The sequence below is a fragment of the Convolutriloba macropyga genome, chromosome 3 (genome assembly GCF_964194025.1).
Source record: "Convolutriloba macropyga chromosome 3, txConMacr16.3, whole genome shotgun sequence".
Classification (NCBI taxonomy): Eukaryota; Metazoa; Xenacoelomorpha; order Acoela; family Convolutidae; genus Convolutriloba; species Convolutriloba macropyga.
In genome coordinates, this window is record NC_134470.1 from 2,866,710 (window position 1) to 2,886,903 (window position 20,194).

A 20,194-nucleotide genomic window follows, 5' to 3' on the forward strand; every position below is an offset into this window, starting at 1 on the left:
GAAAAGCAAGTGTTTTTGTTCAAAATAGCGTATCAATATGCTCAAGAAGCCTTTCTCTTTCTGACAGAATGTTGGTTTTACTGACGAAACAAGAGTGCGCATCTCCAACGACGGAATTGTTAGAGTTTTTCCAAAATCTGAAATTGACGCAAACGTCGTGAGAAACCTGTATGAAAACTATATAAACCGTCTACTAGAGGTCAAAAAAACTAAAGGTGTAATGATTCGTTTTTAGAGAACAAATTGTTATATTGTTATATTGTTTGATGTTTGCATTGCTTTTTAAAAACATCTTCAGGTGTACGTAGCTTTTGGGTACTATAGTGTATATCACTTCAAATTTAATTTAAAACTGAGTTTCATGTTCAAGTGTGGCGATTGGTCAGTTTTGTAATTTCCACTCGCTATACTCGTGCAATTTTTCTTCAAACATTTGAATTGATTCGGGGTCAAATCGTTTCAAAGTTTCTTCGCCTAACTCCATAAATTTTTGGTTTGTGTTTTGTTCAGTCATCGCCTCGATCATTTCAAATGCATGATACTTAATTGACCATTTCATTGATTGTCTCACAGATTTGGCAGTTTTTTTTAGATTCGGGATTGAAGTCGTCATTGATCTTCAGTTGACGAATTAGAAACCGCATAACGTTTGGGCTTTTGTTCGTTTTGGCAACCAGAGACAGTAAGCTTTCGGGCTCATCATTGTACCCTAATTTGTGTTTCAAATCTGTCAGCTCTCTTAGTTCATCCAAGTGCAAGTCTGGCCTGCCCCCCAAGATGAATTGATAAGCCGTTGTAAAAGCATGTATGACAACTCTTTCGGAGCCGTTGACAACTGCTTCAAGCAAGATGGCATAGTAAAGTGACTTCAAGTTTTTTCGCGAACCTTGCGGAACACCGTGTTTCATTCTCCAGTCAATCACGTGAACTAGACCTCGACTGTACACACTCTGATACCATTCTTTCAATTTCCCAAACCCTTCTCTCGTCGCAACATTCAAATCTCTCTCAATGCCGTATTGCTTGAGCAAGTCTGTTAAATTTTCCAGAAACTTTTTACTTTTTTCTCGACCTGCGCAGCCGGGAAGCACATACTCAGTGAACTTTTCCAATGGAGTCAGTTCATAACTTTCGTCATCTTCGTCAAAAATTTTCCACCTGAAAGCTTCCTTTAACAATTCATAATCTTCCCGGTGCAGGGCAACGCGTAAAACAGTTCCACAATCCTTCTCAATTTCTCTTTCGATTCTCGTGTCCGTCATTCGATTGCTGTACTCGGGCGCCACTATCAACATTTTGTCAACGACCACTTTTTTCAACTTTATTCTGGCAAAATTATCAAGAATGATAAATCTGAGCGTCTTCTTGGCTCGGGTCGCGGCGTTTAAAAGAATTTGCCCAAACCTTTTTGCATCTGGGCTTAAGTCCAATTCTTCAGCGTGGCCGTTGGTGATCAGTCGACCAAGTAAGGATGAACAAATTGATGCTTCTAGTAGAATTAGAACGTGATCTTGTTCATACCCTGAGAAAGTCAGGTTTGCAAAATCGTCTTTTGGGGTGTGAAAGAATATCACTTCATCTTTCACTTCAGTAATATCGCAATTATTACTCTCTTCTGAGGGTTCACGGAAGACAATTATGCAACGTTTATCGACAGGGTACCGTTCTCTCCAACGCTCGATGAATGAACTCCGTTTCTCGGTTGATTTTGCAACAATGAGATTAATTGTTCCCTCAATTGGTGACCTCGGCGAAATTGAGGCTATGCTTGTTCCGCAAATATGCTTGCTAAAAAAAATAAAAAAAGCAGTTAGTTGTGCGTGATCACTTATGGATTGTGTCGGTTCGGTCTCATTGGAGACCCCCCAGGTCGAGACAGGATGGCTAATTTACAAGAACTTAAAAGTTTCTTACGAAGGATAGTAAACTTGTACGAACTTACAAGTCAGTAAGAACTTGCAAGTTTGATGTTTAACTTGTAATAACTTACAAATCGTCAGATTTTTAACTTGTAAGAACTTAAAAGTCTGATGTTTATCTTGTAAGTTTATTCCAAACTTCACCATAAAGATAGAAATAGTAGTTTTATTTCATTATAGTGGAGCTATAAGTTATACACTATATTCTCCGGGGGTCTATAACGGGAAAGACTCCTGTCACATCTTAAGAAAAAACTTTTACCCAGTTGAGGCCCCAGACACAATCAAGTATGTCCAGATCGCAGATGAATGCACAAATGTGGGGCCTCGAGCATTCAAAATTACACAGTCGGTAAAAATCGAAAAAAGCACAAAAGTGTGGACAAGAACGCACTACGTTTTTCCACCCGTGGTAAAAAACTAATACCTATCAGGTGAGTTATAGCACTCCAGACTACCCACTCAAATGGCAACTTTCTAATGCGAAAAGAATTTCACTCCGTCGTTTGCTTTGTATTTAAAAAGCTTTACTTCTTGAGTTATAGAAAGCAGCTGAATTTGACAAAAAAATTCATGCCTTACAAGCCAGAGTGCATCAATTTTCGCCAAAAAGATTCTGCAACGTTTTTTTTTAAAAAAATTAGATAAAATTTTTTAAAAAACCTAGTAACCTATCATATAAGAAATTTGCGGTTGTATATACGAAATGAAAAATATCATAATTTCAAGTACAAAAGTCAGTAAGTCATGTGTAGTTAATGATTTTTTTGACTGACCTTGTAGCCATGAAAGTCTGGACATGAGCGCACTGAATCTGTCCTACAGAACGTGCGTACATAAACACATAGCTGCAATTAATGGCTATGATAATGATGCGACATCTGAAGGTGACATCTAAAAAAATGTTAAAACAATTATCTAAGCAAAGATGACAGTTCTTGTCTACAGAGAAATGTAGAAAGCGCTTCCAGAAGTCCTCAAAATCCACCATATTCAAACATCAGGTTCATCCACGGTTTTCGGGGTCAGTATTAATTTGGGTTACGTCTTTCTTTTCATTGTCGTTGGGTTAACCATATTTTTTAATAAAGATATTTGCAATTTTGTTTCGCGTGTTTTTGAGTAATTTCGTATCTGCGCATTTTGAATGTGTATCTAGCAGTAACATCATGTACTCTCTTAGAATTTTCTGTTTTAACATTCCGTAAAATGTATTTGAATTCCCTGGTCAACTCTATATAGTAGTTTTATTGTTCGACTTCTTTTATTGAGATTTTGATTTTTAAATTTTAAACTGTTTTGAGGCATGTTGAGCAGTTTTTGAGTCACTTTTCAAAATCCACCCCCAATGGACTAAGTTGTCGTAATTGTCATCATTGGCTTTTATATGAGCTACAAATTGCAGATAACGATTTCGATATTCACCATTACAATCCCCACGGCTGTGCCAAATAATCTTTGAAATGCCGCTGGTCTAAAGTGACTTTTTTTATTATCGTTATTTTCTTACAACAATCGCCAAATTGTTTTTTTACACAGTTGTACGTCTCCTAGATTGTGCTGACTCATTACTTTTTTTTGAAAAACTTCTCGCAAATATTTTGTTCCAATAAGTAAATATTGTCATAGTTTTGAACACATTATCAGATCTTTTCTCACAGTGAAGGAATATTAATTGCTTCTCGATAAGATTAAGCAAAATTCTTTCTTTTCCTCCATTTTTTCGAAAATCTGTTTAATTTTAATGAAACCAAAACAAATTATCAGGTTTTAGAGAAGTGAACTGCCAAGAACGGCAATGAAACGGCAATATTTTCCACAAAAAGCTCATTTCTTTAAATGCAAGTCTTCCTTTTTTTGTCTTTAAGTGCTATCAAATTTTTCGTTTGCTGCTAATTTTTTTTCAAAAAATTGAGGAAAAATGTTCTTAACGTCCAAATGACAAATTATTCGGCAGAATAAAGCTATGAGTTCTTCAAAAAAAGTTTGATAGTTATGATCTTTTCGCAAGAAAGAAGAGTACTGCCATCACACTCTTATATAACGTATATGTCGTGTCATTAATAAATTTTCTTTCTGATATGTTTCAAGTGAGACAAATATGACGAAATTTACGTGTTTTTTGTCCAAATTTTTAGAAGAACTCTTGTACTATGTAGTTTAGATAAAGCCAATATATCAAAATGAGCTTTGGTTTTAACACGATTGCGTAGAAATTTGGAGCCAGGTGCCATCAAGTATTTAGTTGGCATAGCATAAAAAGATTACAAATTTAAACTTTTTTTATTCTTCAGCATGAAAACGTTCTATTGAACACTAAGATGGGAGAATTGATTGTTTGTGATTTTATTGCAAGAGAAAATAGAATTTCTGCTTCTTTAAATTGATAAATTCCAATAAAAAACTAACTCAAAATTGCTGATCTATAAATGATGAAAACGATTTTAAATTCGCTTTTTTGTTAAGTTTACTTATTATTAAACTTACGAAGCGAAAAAAGCTGGAATTTCAGGTGCTTTTACAGCAGAATGATATTTTTTCTTTAGGAAAGAAGCTCAATCGTTTTCTTATCAAATCTCAAAATTGTTACTCAAAAATCTCAAGTTGGATCAAGACTGTCAAAAATATCAAATCTTTTGCGCAACTTTTTCATTCCACAAGTAAATTCGACAAATAAATTATCCCCCCCCCCCCCCACAAAAATAATATATAGATTATATGCGAAAAAAATATTTCGAGACAAACCAGGTGGCTGTGTGGAGCATTTTGGAGCAGAAATGCAGTATTGTACTGCTGCTTCGATACCCAACAGTCAAGACATATCTCTGGAAACCCAGAGGTCTGTTATTGTTATAATGGCCTGGAACACACTCCATCTGTCCACACACTGTCAAGGTCAAGCAGACTAGGTCAAAGTAGGGAAACAAATCCGCAATGTCCTGACCATCAGTTGCTTTAATCTGGTGATCTTCCGTAATTGAGCACTCGTCAATTATCAATCCCATTTTTTGTCCGGCTCTTTTTGGCTCGTTTCGCGCCTCTGTAAGTGCCTCTCGACTCAGGTCGATAAAGCAAAGTCGTTCTAAATTCAGACATCACAGGTAGAAATGATCTTGTGCACGAATGCTGCCTGCCGATGAACAGAACGACGAATCGGAGCTATTAGAGCTGAATAGGCACAGAGCCGAATGAGAAAAGTCAGCATCAGAGCCGAAAGCTAAAATTTGATCGGCCAAATAATCTGGTTTAAGTTGAAACACATAAAATGTAAAAAAATGCCGATTCAATCAGTTATAAATACGCAGGACATTATCATGCCAAAATTTCAGACCACTGCCCATGGCCATGCTAAGGCAGAACCGATGTGGGCTCCTTTTACAGCCTTAAGGTATTCAGCGAGCTAGAGCTACTTATTTTTGCGCTCAAAGTAGGCTTACCTATATCTCTCAGACTAACCGACTCAGTAAAACACTGAAGATATACTTCAATTATAACGATGTATAAAAGGGTTAACACCGCAGTTAGAGGTATGCACATCGTGCAACTACTCTAATAGACTGACTATAGTTAGTGGAGTTGTCTCCATATAAAAGAGAATAGTTTTTTCTCAGTCTATGATTGGTTGGAGGTGTACATCCAGTATTTCTACTGCTACATCCATCCGGGGTTAAGAGTTTTAAATCCGAATTTTTGAACTGTAGCAGAAATACGCTGGATGTGTCATCCTCGTTGAAAGGTGGGGTGAACAGTTGTGTCATCTCTGAAGTAGAGTTGTGACTTGTGCCGACGTCTGGAGTCCCTGTCAGTGAAGTAGTGACTAGTGTCGTCAGTGAAGGGTTGGTCTGATTGTAGAACCAGTGAGGGTGACAGTTACAGGGTGTGCTGGCCAGTAACGTCAGTCCTGCTAGAGTACCCAACTGCTTTCACTGTCATGTGGTGAAGATTTATACCAGTTGGAGGATCGCTTGTAGTCTGTGGTCTCTGTCTGGTTTGCACAAGGAGATTTCTGTTTGTCTCCATCTGGTACACAGTTTGAACCAGTCGGGTTTACCAGCTTACCATTTGGTGCAAAACCATCTTTTAGCTCCTGTGTGAGCTACTTTCTCTATTAAATTTGATAGTGAAACTTAATGATTGCTTAGTAAGTCCCGACCTGGAAGAAGGAGACAGGAACTGATCCTAATCTTCAATTGTGGCAAAGAAGAAAGGATTATAGAAAAGAAATAATCTATATAAAAAAATAAAAGTTTCAAGTGTGTTTGGACGATCTGTGAGTCTTTAATTTTGGAGGGTCTGTGAGCCCGATATTGTAGGGCTGTGGCCTATGTCCAATATTCGAACTCGAAGTCCGGAGCCCGATTGTCAGGGTCCCAGAAGAATTCCAAGAACTCTTGATCACGTGCCAGGCAAGCTGTTAGGGCACGGGGGAAGAAGTTGACCCTGCATTGTGGCTGCATCGCGAAAAAATGGTTGAAGATTTGTGTTTCTTCTTCTGAGGGCTGCCGGTTATCCAACTTGTCTGTCAACCAGTCCCTGTAGAGGAGGTTGACAGTGTGACCATGCATAAACTTTGTGGCTCCTAGCTCTACACACTGGTGATACTCAATCGGGACGAGTATCGGACGGTTGGTCTTCACGTAGAGTGGTGAGAACAGGAAACAGTTCTTTACAGGATCGAAATTGCAAAGAGCGCCTTCACAATTTTTCGGTTGAATTATATAACTATAATTCATGTAGTAGCGTGAAGTGAGCTTTGTGTTAGCATATTGGAGACGCAAAACCATGTGGATGAGTGGCTTTGTCCTGTGGTAGTGGTGTTGGACGAATAAATAGTTGTGGATAGTGTGTAACATTTCCACTCTGTTGACTTTGTGTGTCTGGTTATTTACATCCATCTGTGTAAGATGTAAAAAAAACTCAAGATAGAAGGGATCGCATTTCTGGTGAATACAATAGGGGGCGATATCGCGAGTTCAAGTAATTGTTCTGGCGGTCCGCGCGGGCGAAGAAGTATTTGGACTTGTGCCAGAAACGTTCCGTGAAGCGGTGGTTGATTGGAAAGTGTAGACGCTCTAGTGGGAGGTCTCTATCCCGACCTTGTTGGACATACTCGTTTTCCAATTGTCCAAGAGAGCAGGAACTGGCCGTGGGCTTAAGACTGTGTTGTGGCGGTGTGGACGTGTAGTTGATCCGCTCGGGGACACGGACACCTTGGACTGTGTTAATGCCGAGAAGATTTGTGAACTGATGAAAACGAAAATCGGGTCCAGAAGATCGGTGAAAGATCCCTTGTGTGGGAGCAAAAGGATTTCCTCTATCACAAGATGATGACTTATGTGAGCCTCGTGGGGGGCTTGCTGTGTGTCGAGCAGGCGATTGCGTAGCCTGGATCGGAGATGGGCGCACAGGATAGATTTCATGTGCTGTGGCTTGTGGAAATCTTCTGGGTGAAAGGTCAGTGCACGGATAATTATCCGTCGACGTTGGTCGATCGTAGGGGGTGGTTGTGGGAAAAATGGCTCTGGTCGGAGAGGTGAAATGGTTGGACCATACCGTGGGAAAGGTACGTGCGGACGTAGTGTGACCGAAGCAGGCATCAATGGTGGAGGGTATACCAGTGGCTGTGATCGTGGTCGGGATCCACAAATTCTACCAGAATACGCCCAATTAGGGACTACTATTTCTGCCGTAGAGCGGCCTGACTGCTCCGCTGTGGCAACCTCATCAGCCCAAGAGTGGATACTCGTAGGCTGGGGTGGTGGTTGTGATATGGGGATCGCTGTTTGTGTGGTTGTTTCGAATATCAGAGGTGGCTGTGGCACCTGGTTGTCTTCCTGAAAGAGCACCTCTTGTGACGAGCTTGGTGGTCCTACAGGAACTAAGGGTGAACTCGTGTCTTTCTGGCTATACAGGTGGATTTCACCTGAAGATGAGGAAGAATTGGCGGGTGAAGGCAGTGGGTTCAACCGCGCATAATTTGCTGTGTCAACAGACTGTGGCGAGGATTGAGCCATCGTGAAGAGGGCTGGTGTCTGCATCTCGCATACTGGTTCTGGTATTGGGTGAGGCAGCACCAACGGGGTGAGTGGTGAGGGCAAGATTTTCTCGACCTCCAGCATGATGAGGTCGTATGCCGTAGGGTCGACATTGGGAGGATTTTGTGAGCCTCCTTCTTGTGCTGTGGTTGTGACTGCTGTGGAGTCGCTAAAACAAGAAACTTGTTAAATACAAGTGCTAGGTAAACATAAAATGAGTTTTTCTGGGATTTCCTGCTAGTCAGGATCATCGTCGAAAGAGTCTCTAGAAAGTGAAATACCACGTGAGCTTTTACGTTTATTTGGATGAAAAGAATGTAAGTGTAGGGAATGGAAGTCAAATTTCTTTTGTGACTCTAGTGGTAAGACTTAGTGGTAGGTCAGAAGAACTGAGTTATTGTGTGCAGGAGAAGAAAATTTCTTATAGAAGTTTTCAAACTTTCTGTGTAATAGATTCAATTCAGTTTTAGAGTGAGGAGTGTTACTTGCAACGGGTGTTTTTGTAATTTTTTAGGGGAGGGTGATTTGTAGTGAGAAGAATCAGATTGAAATACATGGAATATAGTTTGCGACAATACGCCAAAGAATCCAGAGGTGATGATTTTGGCTAACATTATAATAGGGCCTAAAAGTGCTTTGAGATTATAGGCATTCAATGCGATTCAAAAGAGTCTAAAAAGGCAATGTAAGAAATTAAATACAGTCCAAATATTATCTATTTCTTTTAAAAAGTGCCTGTGGTATCCAAAGATTGCGATGAGTCATTCTTTTAAATGGTTGCCGTTGATTAAATTACGCTAATTGAGACGTCGGAGTGTAGATTTTTTCCCGTTAATAAAGAGTTTGTTAAAATAGTTGTTGTGTTCGCTTTGTAATTGTGAGAATTGTGCTTGTAATTGTGCATGATTTGCATGATCTGCAAAGTTTACAGCTTGTGTTACCTCAATTTTCTCGGCGGCGTATAATATTTGGTTAAAAACATTTTATCGATGGACCTAGTCCAGTCGTGTTGACTATAAAAGCCTAGTTGTTGTGCTGTAAAATATGAGTGCGTGAAGCGGTTTTCAAATTCGACAGGCGTGAAAGTTCTGTTGGTGATTCGCGCTTTAATTGGATAAGGCGTTAAGCGGTATGACTCGTCGCAATCGAAATTTAGTGAAATTTGTTGATCAAAGTTATCTGATTTACATGGTGCTTTAATAGACCAGGGGAAGGTCTCACGTGTGACTTGGTCTACAAACTGTAGTTTGTTTTGGTAGAATAGAGGAATTCGTTCAAAACATTGATTTTCTATGCATAAAGAGGTGATAAAACAACTTTACATTGAAAGAGGGGAAATTAAGTTTGAACTTTTAAGTGTAGCGAATATGTGTCGCTGTCTTGTGATGACGTATCCTACGAGTGGAAATTTTTGGGTTAAGAGGACAAATGCAGTTTGTTCAAGATCTCGGTCTAAATTGCAAAGTTTTTCGTAAATAGATAGACTCGTGTGGTCCATTCCTAATAAGACTCGTCTAATCATATAGTCGAGTTTTGCATCAATCTGTATATCTGCGTGTACAGCACCAAACCAGTTTTGTTTTCTAAAAAGTTCGTACTTTTCAGATTTACGATAAAAAGGTGATTCTTGTGGGATGACATGTCCATTGCAAATATCAGCTTAAGTTTATGGTGCGGTTGAGGGTGCTCCATTGGGTATAGTTAAGTGTACATCTTTAAATTCAGCTGATCCTTTACCTGTTACAAAGTTCAAACCTTCTCGGTATTGAACCAAAATTTCTTGATTTTCTGTAGCATAATATGGGCGATCGTCGTTGCATTTATAAAGAGGTATTGCGAGAACCTCAAAAAGAGAAAGTACGGATTCATCATAAAGGTGTTTTTGGAAACGACTAGTGTACATGTGTGCACTGCGTTTGTGACCAAAATTAGTTTCATTATTTTCGAGTACATCAATAAAATAGCGTTTTTGAAATTTGATCTCATGTGCATATAATCTACCAACATCAAAAATACTACAGTAATGGTCGGGTTCCCAAATAACTGTTGCTTTAATAGCGTGATTTAGAGGGCAGTAGTTTTGTTCAAAGTCGCATTTAATACGGGTTTTGCCGTAGAAAATACTTTCTGATTTCACATCAAAACTAAGCGTGATGTTATCTAATTGAAGTGACCATCCTAGTGTATGCATGACATGATGTTCGTTATCAAGATTTTTACCTGGACAAATAGCCAGGCGGTTTTACTGTAGCATTAGGGATCTATTCATGAACCCGTGGATTATAAATCATGCTTCCGTGTTGGAAAGCGAAGGGTCTATAGTAATCGAGTTGAAAACGGCCTTGTTTGGCTTCAATAGTAGCTTGCCAGCGTGGACCATCGAGTACACAAAATTGAATTTTCTGTGGGTGGTAGTGTTGTTTACTAATGAGACCAACGCGTGCAAGCCTCATTTTCTGTGGGAAAGAAAATTCTTTCCATATTGTTAACATTCCAATTATCGTGATCAAACCGGAAGCCTCTGTTGAGTGAGTTTTTGTGACAAAAGCTTTCTTTGTGCTAAGTTTAGCGTGTATGGCGTAGGCGCGTACTTGAATTGTTCCAAAATTTGTACTTGAGCGGGGAAGATTTGAAAAAGAGCTGGTTTGATCTTACAATCTCCAATTTTATTGAGTTTAAAATACTGCATATTTGGGATACGCTTTGGGGAGCAATCATAGTGGGTAAACACGAGATCTGTACGCCTGATTTAGGTGTGGATATATTGTGCTGATCTCACTTTAAGGCATCGTTTTATTGGAAGTTGTTGTAAATAGAATAAATAGGGTAATAAGAGAATTATATTTGTAATGGACATGTGTAAGAAAGTATGAGTAAGGATTGAAAAATACAAAATCTCCTGCCGTTTTTTTATGTATCTGTCAAATTTTGAGTGGATTTCTTGGCAGATAAAAGGCGATGGGATTTCTCAAAAAATAGGTGGTGCAGCGGCTTGTGGGTGAAAAATCAGTTTAACTTGTTCAACTAAAATTTCAACTGAAATGTAATTTTAGAATGTTTAGGTAATTTGTGTGCTCTTTGTTTTGTACTGATGTGGTTTTGTATGATTTAGAAATTATCTGTTTAGCCCAATTATGTAGTTCACCGTTATTATGATCTCCAAAAAGGGCTGGAGGGGGAACAAGAAAGTTTGAGTCAAGTTTTAATGGTATGGTTGGATAAGTTCTAGTAGTATCAGGTTTTTTTCCGATACAACGGTGAGAGTGTCGGTCTGAATCTGGTGTAGGCGAGTTTGAACTCAATGTGATTATAGGTGGATTACCTTAAAAACTATTAGTTACGGGTCTTTGTGGTGGTTTAAAGGGATTACTCGCAATTTGTGATGGAGTAAGTGAAGAAAATTGACAACTAAGTGGATCGGAAAAAGAGGTGTCTGAGATAAGAGTAGTATTTTCTGGTATATTGTTTATAGTTGAAACAGTGTGAATTGGCTTTGGCAATTCAAAATTTTTGGTTTTATCTGTTTTTGCAAAGTTTATAGGTTGAGTGGAGAATTGTACTGTCTTTGAATAGTGAATTAATTCAAGTTGTGGACCTTGTGGTTGAGCAGGTATAATAGTTGGTGTTTGAAGTTTTGTATTAGCAATAAAGCCTGAAAATGGCAATAAAGTCTGTGTGCTTATTTGGTGTTATTGTTGTTGTTGTGCTTGCGTTTGGTGTACTTGCGCTTGACTTTGATAGGTGGATATGAAATTACTGATTGTAGTGTAAATTGGGGGGAGTGTCCAGTAGGACGAGGTCTATCTGCAGATCTGGCAGTAGTAATGACTGAGTAGGGGTGTTCTTCGGTTTCTTGTGCTTGTGATTTCTTATTAAAGAGTTTAAATGATGACTTTCTTGGGGTGGATTCTTCGGAGACGGGGGAGCACTTGTATCAGTAATTGGTTGTTGACCAGAAGACGCAATTGGGATGTTAATCTATGGCCTAAAGTGAGGCAATTATCACAATAAAAAATTTTACAGTCAGTGGAAGTTGGAACAACAAATATTTAAAGATTTAAAGTAGATATACTAACTCGGATTGCTGCGAGGGGTGATTTTGGTGGGATGACATTGTGGAGATAGTAGAGATCTAAAAAGTCAGCAGATAAAAACTGTTATCTATTCTGCGGTTGTATAATCTTTCCTTTCAAATGATAATATATGGATAAAGAGTTTCACTTTGTGAGTTGGTCTTTTGCGATTTGGAGTTATTGTTCATCCAATCCAAGAATTTCATTGATAAATTTTACATCGTATGAAGCTGGGATAGCGTAAAGATTAATAGTGTATACAATCTCTGTATGAAGAAATTCAGACAATTTAGGTGTCGCTTGAGGTGGAAAAATTGGGAGATGGAAAAGAGCAAAATGTTCGTTATTAAAGTATCGAATATAGAAAACCAATTCACAACAAGTTTGTGAATATAAGATGTGGTCTAGATTATAAAAAAATATCTTGAAAACGGATATGTTTAGGTTTGAAATTCTGAATACAACGAAAAGTGTCAGCGTATGGTGTTCGTTTAAATAATACTTTAAGTATGTGCTGTGAAGTGATTTGCATACCTGATCTTGATAGTAGTTGAAGTGATCTTTCAGTACTGTAAGATTTAAAGTGCAGAGTTGAATTGTGGTTGTGGTTTTTGTTAGCAGTTGAAGGAATGCTTCTTGGAGCTCGGTTTTGGATTGCTGTGATAGCTGTTAGAAAAGTTAATTTTAGGAACTGTACTGTGAGAGAGTTCTTATATTTAGAGAGAAAAGAGAATGAAATCAAATTTGAAGACTTAGAGAAAAATGAAATTTTTTCTTAGTGAAAATGAGAATAGAAGAGTGAAAAGAGAAACCTTTGTTATGAAAGTGAAGTTAAGAGAGTGTAGGGTGAGTTTGATTGAAGAAGAGAGAGAAGAGAAGCAAATATTTGGGGAAGAAAAAAATTTTTTATTTGGGGAAGAAAAAGTTACCGAATCATATCTTGGTAAATAAATGAGGTTGGGGAATTCTTCCCAGACCGAGCCGATTGTTAATTTAATTTTTAGTTAATTTCCTTTTTATTATTTATGTGGGGAATTGCCTGTAATCCCTTTACTTTCATTTCCTGGTGGAGGGGGTTTTGTGGTTCTGCTAGGGTAGCAGGTGAAAAGAGAGTCTGTGTGCTTTGTTTACTATACTTAAGAGCTTGATTATTTTTCCCACTGACAGTAATTGTTTTAGGGGGGAGAGGGGTGCAAGAACTATCCGAATTATCCCTCTCGTATAAGAGAACGAGGGAATTGTGTTTTTTATGGGATCTGTATTTACTAGGTGTTTTGTGTGTTATGCTGATTTGTGTTCGGCTAACTAATGCGAGAAGACTGACTTTGTGTATGATAAAAGTGGTGTGTAGAAGATTTAAATGTGCATCATTCTTGAGGCCGAAATTTTTGATTGTGGTATGAAGACTCTATAGTCTTTCATCGGTTGACGTCTAAGACTACTGTCTTTTTTGTAGTTTTCCGAGTGACTTTTGGGTATTTCAGGCAAACTACAAGGTGGTGGGGAAGAAGGTTCATTTTTGGATGGCATGTCTGGGTTGTCTAGACTGAAAGAAAAAGTTTTTGATATTGTGATGGGCGTTTTTTTAGGATGGAGTCGTAAGAAAGAATTGTTCAAAAAATATTTCTTCATTTGTTCTTGAACGAAGAGTTTTTTCGAGTAATATGGTAGAATATTACTTCTATGACGAGTTTTTTGTTTACCAGAGAAATCTTCTAGTTTTTAAGTAACCAATGTGGGGTTGTCAATTATTTTTGTAAGGTCCAGTTTTTTGTGGTTGGATCTTTTTTGATATTCTTATTTGTGTGGCTTTGTTTTCAATTAAAAAATAAGTGTTGATTTTAAATGGTTGTGCCGTTCCGAAACGGCAATTTATGAACGTGCGTTAATGTTTATTCTGGCATAAATAGTTGTGAAATTCGTTATAAACTTCTGAGTGTATCCTTTCACGATTGAGAAACCAATGTGCAAAGGCTCCTTTCTGTATTTTTAAATTTGTGAATGATGGTCAGTGTGTGTATGTTTGGGAAGGAACTACAGGGTGAATTGGGCGAAGGTTTACAAATTCCAAAGCTATCTGTAATAGAGGACGGATTAAACTTTATTGACTTTTTTGGTTTCTGACCAAATACAAATTCATATGGTGATAAATTCATATTGGCTCTGACTTTTGAATTGAATGCGAAAGGAATTGTTTTTACGTTCTGTTACCGTGTGTCGTCTTGTGAGTCTGAACTGTGCAACAAAGGTGTTCAGCTCACGATTACTATTCTCAACGAGTCAATTACACAATGGTGCGTATGGCGTTTGTCATTTAATTTGTACATTATATGTGCGGCAAAGCTGTGTAAATTCTTCGTTGATGTATTCATTTCCATTATCTGTTACTAAAGTATGGAGTATCCCGAATTTGACAATCCAGTGGTCTAATAACACAGTGAGTGCATTTGCTGCATCAGTTTCGGCAGAAGGGTGAAGAACAACGTAATTTGTGAAGGCGTGTACGATAACATAGACATAGGAATGTCCATCCGAAGACGGATAGTTTGGATTTTTTATGTCCATTTGTGATACGGTGATTAAATTATGTTGAAACTTAAAAAAATGGCTATTGTGGAGCCATGAGGAGGTTTGGCATGGACTTGCTCGTTTGGCAATTCAAGCAATCTTGTGTAAGTATTGCGACCCTTGTTTTAATATTCGGGAAGTACTAGTTTTCTGTTACTGCAGCATATGTTTTTTCACGACAGGGATGGCCTGAAAGATCGTGAGAATGTGCAATTTAAAATATTGTTATAAGGAGAGAGAGAGAGAGAGAGAGAGAGAGAGAGAGAGAGGTAAAGAAATTTTTGATGAAGTGGTTTCTTGCTAAGGAGATGATTTGTTTGATTTATGCTTAAGTCTTGGAGACGTCGATAGTAATGTAATAACCTTTGTTTGCTCCGATAGGTAGTGAAGAGGGGGGGGATTTTTGTATTTCTTCCAGAGCAGAATTTGTCTAATAACTGGGTCCTGTTGTTGTGTTTCAAATAGAAGTGTATCGTTTATTACTGTTTGTTCATTGTAAAAACAATTATAAATTTCTGGAGATTTAGTTATAAAATTGTCCAGTGCTGCGAGTGAGAATTTAATGGTGTTTATGAACTTGGCATAATTTGCATTATGATTAGACTGTGTAAATTGTTCTGTTTTATTTGTCTTCAGAGTGACATCCGTGTGTTGTACAAAAGGATAGGTTTCTAACAATGAGCAATTTTGTTTAAATTGTTGTATTTTGTGTTGTTGCAAATGCTCTAAAGGTTGTGCCTTGGTTTTTAATTCGTGATACGAGACAGGAAGGTCATGACTATTTTCGAGTTGTACTTTAAAATAGTTACCTTTATTCTGTAAATATATTGGAAAGTTTGGTGATTCTACAGTAGTGTCTGTAGTTACTGTGTTAATATATTTTTTTGATACAGCATAGTGACACTGTATAGTTTGAATGTGTCATAAAAAATGTTATAGAATTGGGGATTTCAACAGTTTTAACACGGTGTTCGTCTTGTGTTGTTGTCGTCAGTGAACATTCAAGAAATCGTGAAATGAAAAGTTATTTCCTTCCGTCCAAACCATGCAGGTTTGGGAGTTTGGGAAACCATGTGTTTGTAACATTGTGTCTGTTGTAAGGTCTTGTATGGAAACATCATCAAGATATGTAATAGTTTTATTTTTGTGACAGTTTTGCTGTCCTGCTATGACAACATATGTGAGTCTTTGTGATGGTTTATCTAGTGGCATCTGGTTATATGCGCTTTTGATGTTAGCTAGAGAAACGTTTGGTCCTTTAATACGTGTTAGTTTTATTTGGATTGGTTCTATGGGCCAGCTGCATTTTGTTTCGTCAATCATTGTGTTCAGTTGGCGAGCATCGAAAACGAGTTTTAGTAATTCTCCTTTTTTAAGAATAATTAATGGGTTAATGAAAGCGTTTCCCGAGGTGAGTTTGTGTTTACAGGTGCTATGGTAGTGAAGTGTGTTAAAATATTGATTAAGCGTTGTACTCGGTCTTGAAATTGAAGAGTAATGCGGTTTGCTCTCTGTTTCTTAAATACCGATGTTGCTTTTAAGGGTAGGTTTTGTTCCACTTTGGTTTTACCTACATCGAATTTAGACGTAGCGTAACATTGCTTATATTGTGTGAGAAGTTGTTCTAATTGTTCAAACTGTGGTTGTGTTAATTTTGTGTGTTCAAAATAAAACACTGCGAGAACATCTTGATTAGATTCTGTGAATATTGAGACATCAAATGGGATATGAAACTTTTTTATTGTGAACTATATTCAAGTTCTTGTTGTTAAGTGAGGTTTACACATTAAAGTTTTTTTAAGTGTTTCTGTTGTGCCGTGTAAAAGATAGTTTGAAATATAAGCATCCATGAATTCTCTGAACTCATTAATGCGATTTTTTGTTGTTTGTAGATAATTGAGTGAAACATCTTGTTGTGCCTATCCAATTAGTCCTTTTCCAAGTGTTAGTGGATGATTTAAGGGATTTTGGATTACTATTTGGATAAATCATTGATAAGGATATTCAAGATTGGTAATATACATTATAGAGAAAAATATTTTTTTGTGGATTGGTGTAAATGAAAAATCAGACGCATAAAGAATAGTGCCGTTCGCATATTTGTTTTTACATTCATATGCAGTTAAAGAATAATTTAAAATTCTGTAATCAAAGGGCTGAAAATATAGCGATTGATCACCAAAAACAGGAAATGACCGTGAATAGTATGGGGGGTGACTTTGTTGAAAAGTCATAGAATCTCTAGTGTTTGAGATAAACATTTAATCGAATCGACATATTATTCTAATAAAAGTGTTCCTAGGATGTTGAATTTTGTGTTTGAAACATGAAAAGTGAGTGTAAAGGAAGTATTTCTGAGAGTTATGTTTTCTGTTACATCGGGATAGAGAGTAAGCTTTATTGTGCCATTCGATTGTAATATAGAATTTTTTGCTGTTGAGAGAACAAATATTGATGCATTTAGTTGTAATTTGTGGTATTCTTTGATTCCAATCCAAGTATCGTTATTTAAGAGACACAGCGTGGCACCTGAATCTAGTAGAAAATCAGTTTCTAGTTTCGGTGGGGAAACTGTTTTTGTATGATCAGGTGATTGTAGTGTATATATTGTTAATGGCAATACCCAAATATTGCTTTTACATGATGTAGAAAGAATTTATTCTTCTGTGAGAGTGTTACCTTTTTCTTGGTAGTGAAAACATTTGTCTTGGGTATCCTGATTTAATTCTAAGAGCATTGAATTGTTGTTCTAGACGTTTTTCTTCTGAGACATTTTTTGTTTCTGTATTTTCTGTGTTAGACGTTGTGCCGTCTGTTTGTTCTTGGTCTAAAAATGAGTTGAAGTAGTTTTTTACATTGTGAAGTCAATTACCTGAGAATGGTGGTCGTGAAAAAATTGCATCTTTATTATAATGAGTAATTTGTGGTCTAAATTTTTTTGAGTATGTATTTAACTGTTATAATTAGTTTTGTTTTGAAAGTTGGAGGGTCTTGGGTATTGTGAACCGTTTTTACTCGGTAGTTTAAAATTCCTATTGCCGCAATAAGGTTTTGAGTTTGTATGTGAGAATTTATTTGGACCTCTATGTCTTGAATTATCACGGTGTTTTCTACTGCTGCTTCTAGAGCGATAAGAAAACGGTAGTTAGATATGGTATGTTGTTTGATGTGGCTTGTTTGTTTGAATGGTTTTGATTACCTTTCATCGCCTGATTGAAAGTTTGTTTCTGATAACTAGATTTTTCAAGTGGTTTTGTGTATCTTTTATCAGACCATATAGAAATGCTGTGTCCCGAACAAGAACATTTTTTACAAAATTTTATGAAGAGTGGCTTCCTTTTCAAAATTGGATCTTTTGAGTACTTGTGACGTACCACATTGGTCCCGTGTGCAATATTCTGTTCCATCAAACGTATGCCATCAGCTTTGAGATGATCAATTTCTAGAGAGAGATTGTTGATTGGAGAAGAAAGGATAGGATGCGTGTTTAATTTGTGTCTATCTTTCGTGTTTACTTTGTGTAATCTATGTGTGTTCTTGTGATATCTTCTTAAAGTATTTTTTCTACTAATTGTGCAAAAGGGCGCTGTGGTTCCAATGCCGTGGATTTGTGATTTGTAACCTTTTCTGGCTACATTCTAGCTATTCTGGCTAATTGTGGATCAAGTGCTTAAAAAAGTGCGTCATTCATTTCTGCATCACGCAAATTTGGAGCGTTATTAATATATGTTTTTCTCGTCATTTTTTCAATGCTAAGCGCTAAAGTTTTTATTTGTTCACCGGAAGCACGTGTTATGCTTTCCAGTAACAGTTTTGCTTGTTTTTGCGATTGCTGATTATCGAATGTCTTTTGAAATTCACGGCAAGACGCTTGCCAGTTCTTTTCTTATTTCTAGTGATAAATGTGAGTACCATTGCTGTACTGGGCCATTTAGGGCCGTTTGTATCATGGCGATTCGTTTCAGGATCCAAGCTTCATGAAATGGTGAATCAGTCTGTTCTGGTCTTGCTGTAATTACCTTATTTGCTGTGATATCACTTAAAAAATCTTCCGTCAAATAAGTAGGGTCGGCACAGTCAAACGGTCTTATAGAGTGCTGCATGGGTACTGAACCTCCTAAATAAGGGTACATCATTTGTGTCTTGCTGAGAACTACAGGTGACAGGGTTTGTGTAGACGCCGGCTATAGATAATGAGGAGTTGGGGCATTTGTTATTTGTTGTTTGTTGTGTGAATTGAGTTGTCGAACTTAATTCATTAATTGTTGTGGAGTAATTTGAATGTTTTGATAAGGTGTTGGTGTTGTTTGAGTTGAATTATTAAATATAATAGATTCAGTCTTAAAATGTACACAGTTCTGTATTTGTAGACGTGGTAAAGGTGTGTTTACATTTGGTAAAGTGGGTAGAGTTGTAGTTAATGGATCTGAATTCTGTGTGAATTCAGTCGAGTTCACAGGTTGGCTGTGTTGTTGATTTTGTTAAACATTTGTGCTAGTAAGGGTTCCATTAGCAGTAGTAATAATAATATTTCGAGTGGTATTTTGTCCTTGATCTTCGAGATCAAGTAATTTATTAACTTTGTGTGATGAAATGGGCGTTCAATCATCTAATAATGTGGAGTTCCTAGTTTCGTTAACTCAAGTGTCTGCAGGTTGTGAACGGACTATAGTATCCATTTTTTGTATCGGTGATATTTCAAGAGAGATATTTGTATTTTTGGGAATGTTTGTACAAGTATATAGTTGAGTTTTTGCCTTATAATTTTTCATTTCATTAATATGATGATTGATAGACAATTTTTAAATAGTTTCAGACGTTACTTCCGGAATAGATATGAAGTTTTGTGGGAACCAGTTTGGGTCATGAAGATAATGTAGTGTTTCTGGTAATTTAGGTAAAAATGGTGAGAAATTTTTCAGCTTTTGGCTTTGTAGCTGGAAAAATGTGTCTTATATAAGATTTTTCCAAAATCCGCGAATATACAAGGATAAAAGTCTAAGAGAATCGAGAATCTCTTCGTCGTTTAGATCTGCGTCTTTTACAGACTTTGTGTATGTTTTAAGAAGATGAGTGAAAGCTTCGACTTCTTGTCGAGCGATTTTGTTTACGCTTTTTTTCGTGATTGTGAAGCAGCAGCATTAAGTGTAGATGCTAAACGTTTAAGAAGCTCGAAAGAGCAATTTCTAAATACACCCCTCTATCTAAAGTTTGTATTTCTAACCAAACTGCGTTAAGGAATTCAATTATTGTATATGATAGTGGGCTAAACAAAGTATCATATATGAGAGAAATATAAGTGTCGGTGAGAGGATCACAAATAAAAAAATTGAGCCCTTTGAGAGTGGAGCTCCATAGATTTCAATTAATTGTGAAAGAAAAACAGTTCGTGAGACTTATAATGCTTTTCTGGTAAAGAGAGAAGAAGCTGTTGCTCTGCTCCAAAATAGTGGTATTTGAATTGTTTTGCTGTGCTTAAAAGTATATTTAATTAATCTTGGTGTTGATAGTGTTTACTCTCAAAAGGTAAAATGTCGCGTGTGAGACACTTGCTCTTTTGTGTAAGATTACCTAATTGTAATTCGTCAGAGTGTGTTGG

The 20,194-nt window shown here is 37.2% G+C and overlaps 1 protein-coding gene across 2 annotated transcripts in view; it reads right to left on the reverse strand.

The window, feature by feature from the left end:
* Positions 1 to 292: 292 nt before the first annotated feature.
* LOC142335873 (uncharacterized) overlaps positions 293 to 20,194 on the reverse strand; it is a 67,518-nt gene continuing 47,616 nt past the window's right edge. For both annotated transcript variants that reach the window (XM_075384220.1, XM_075384219.1), the window contains 2 exons: positions 4,665 to 5,001; positions 293 to 1,788 (listed from right to left, as the gene is read on the reverse strand). In XM_075384220.1, coding sequence (XP_075240335.1) covers positions 543 to 1,788; positions 4,665 to 5,001 — 1,583 coding nt within the window. In that variant the 3' untranslated portion in view covers positions 293 to 542. The remainder of the gene's footprint in view (positions 1,789 to 4,664; positions 5,002 to 20,194) is intronic.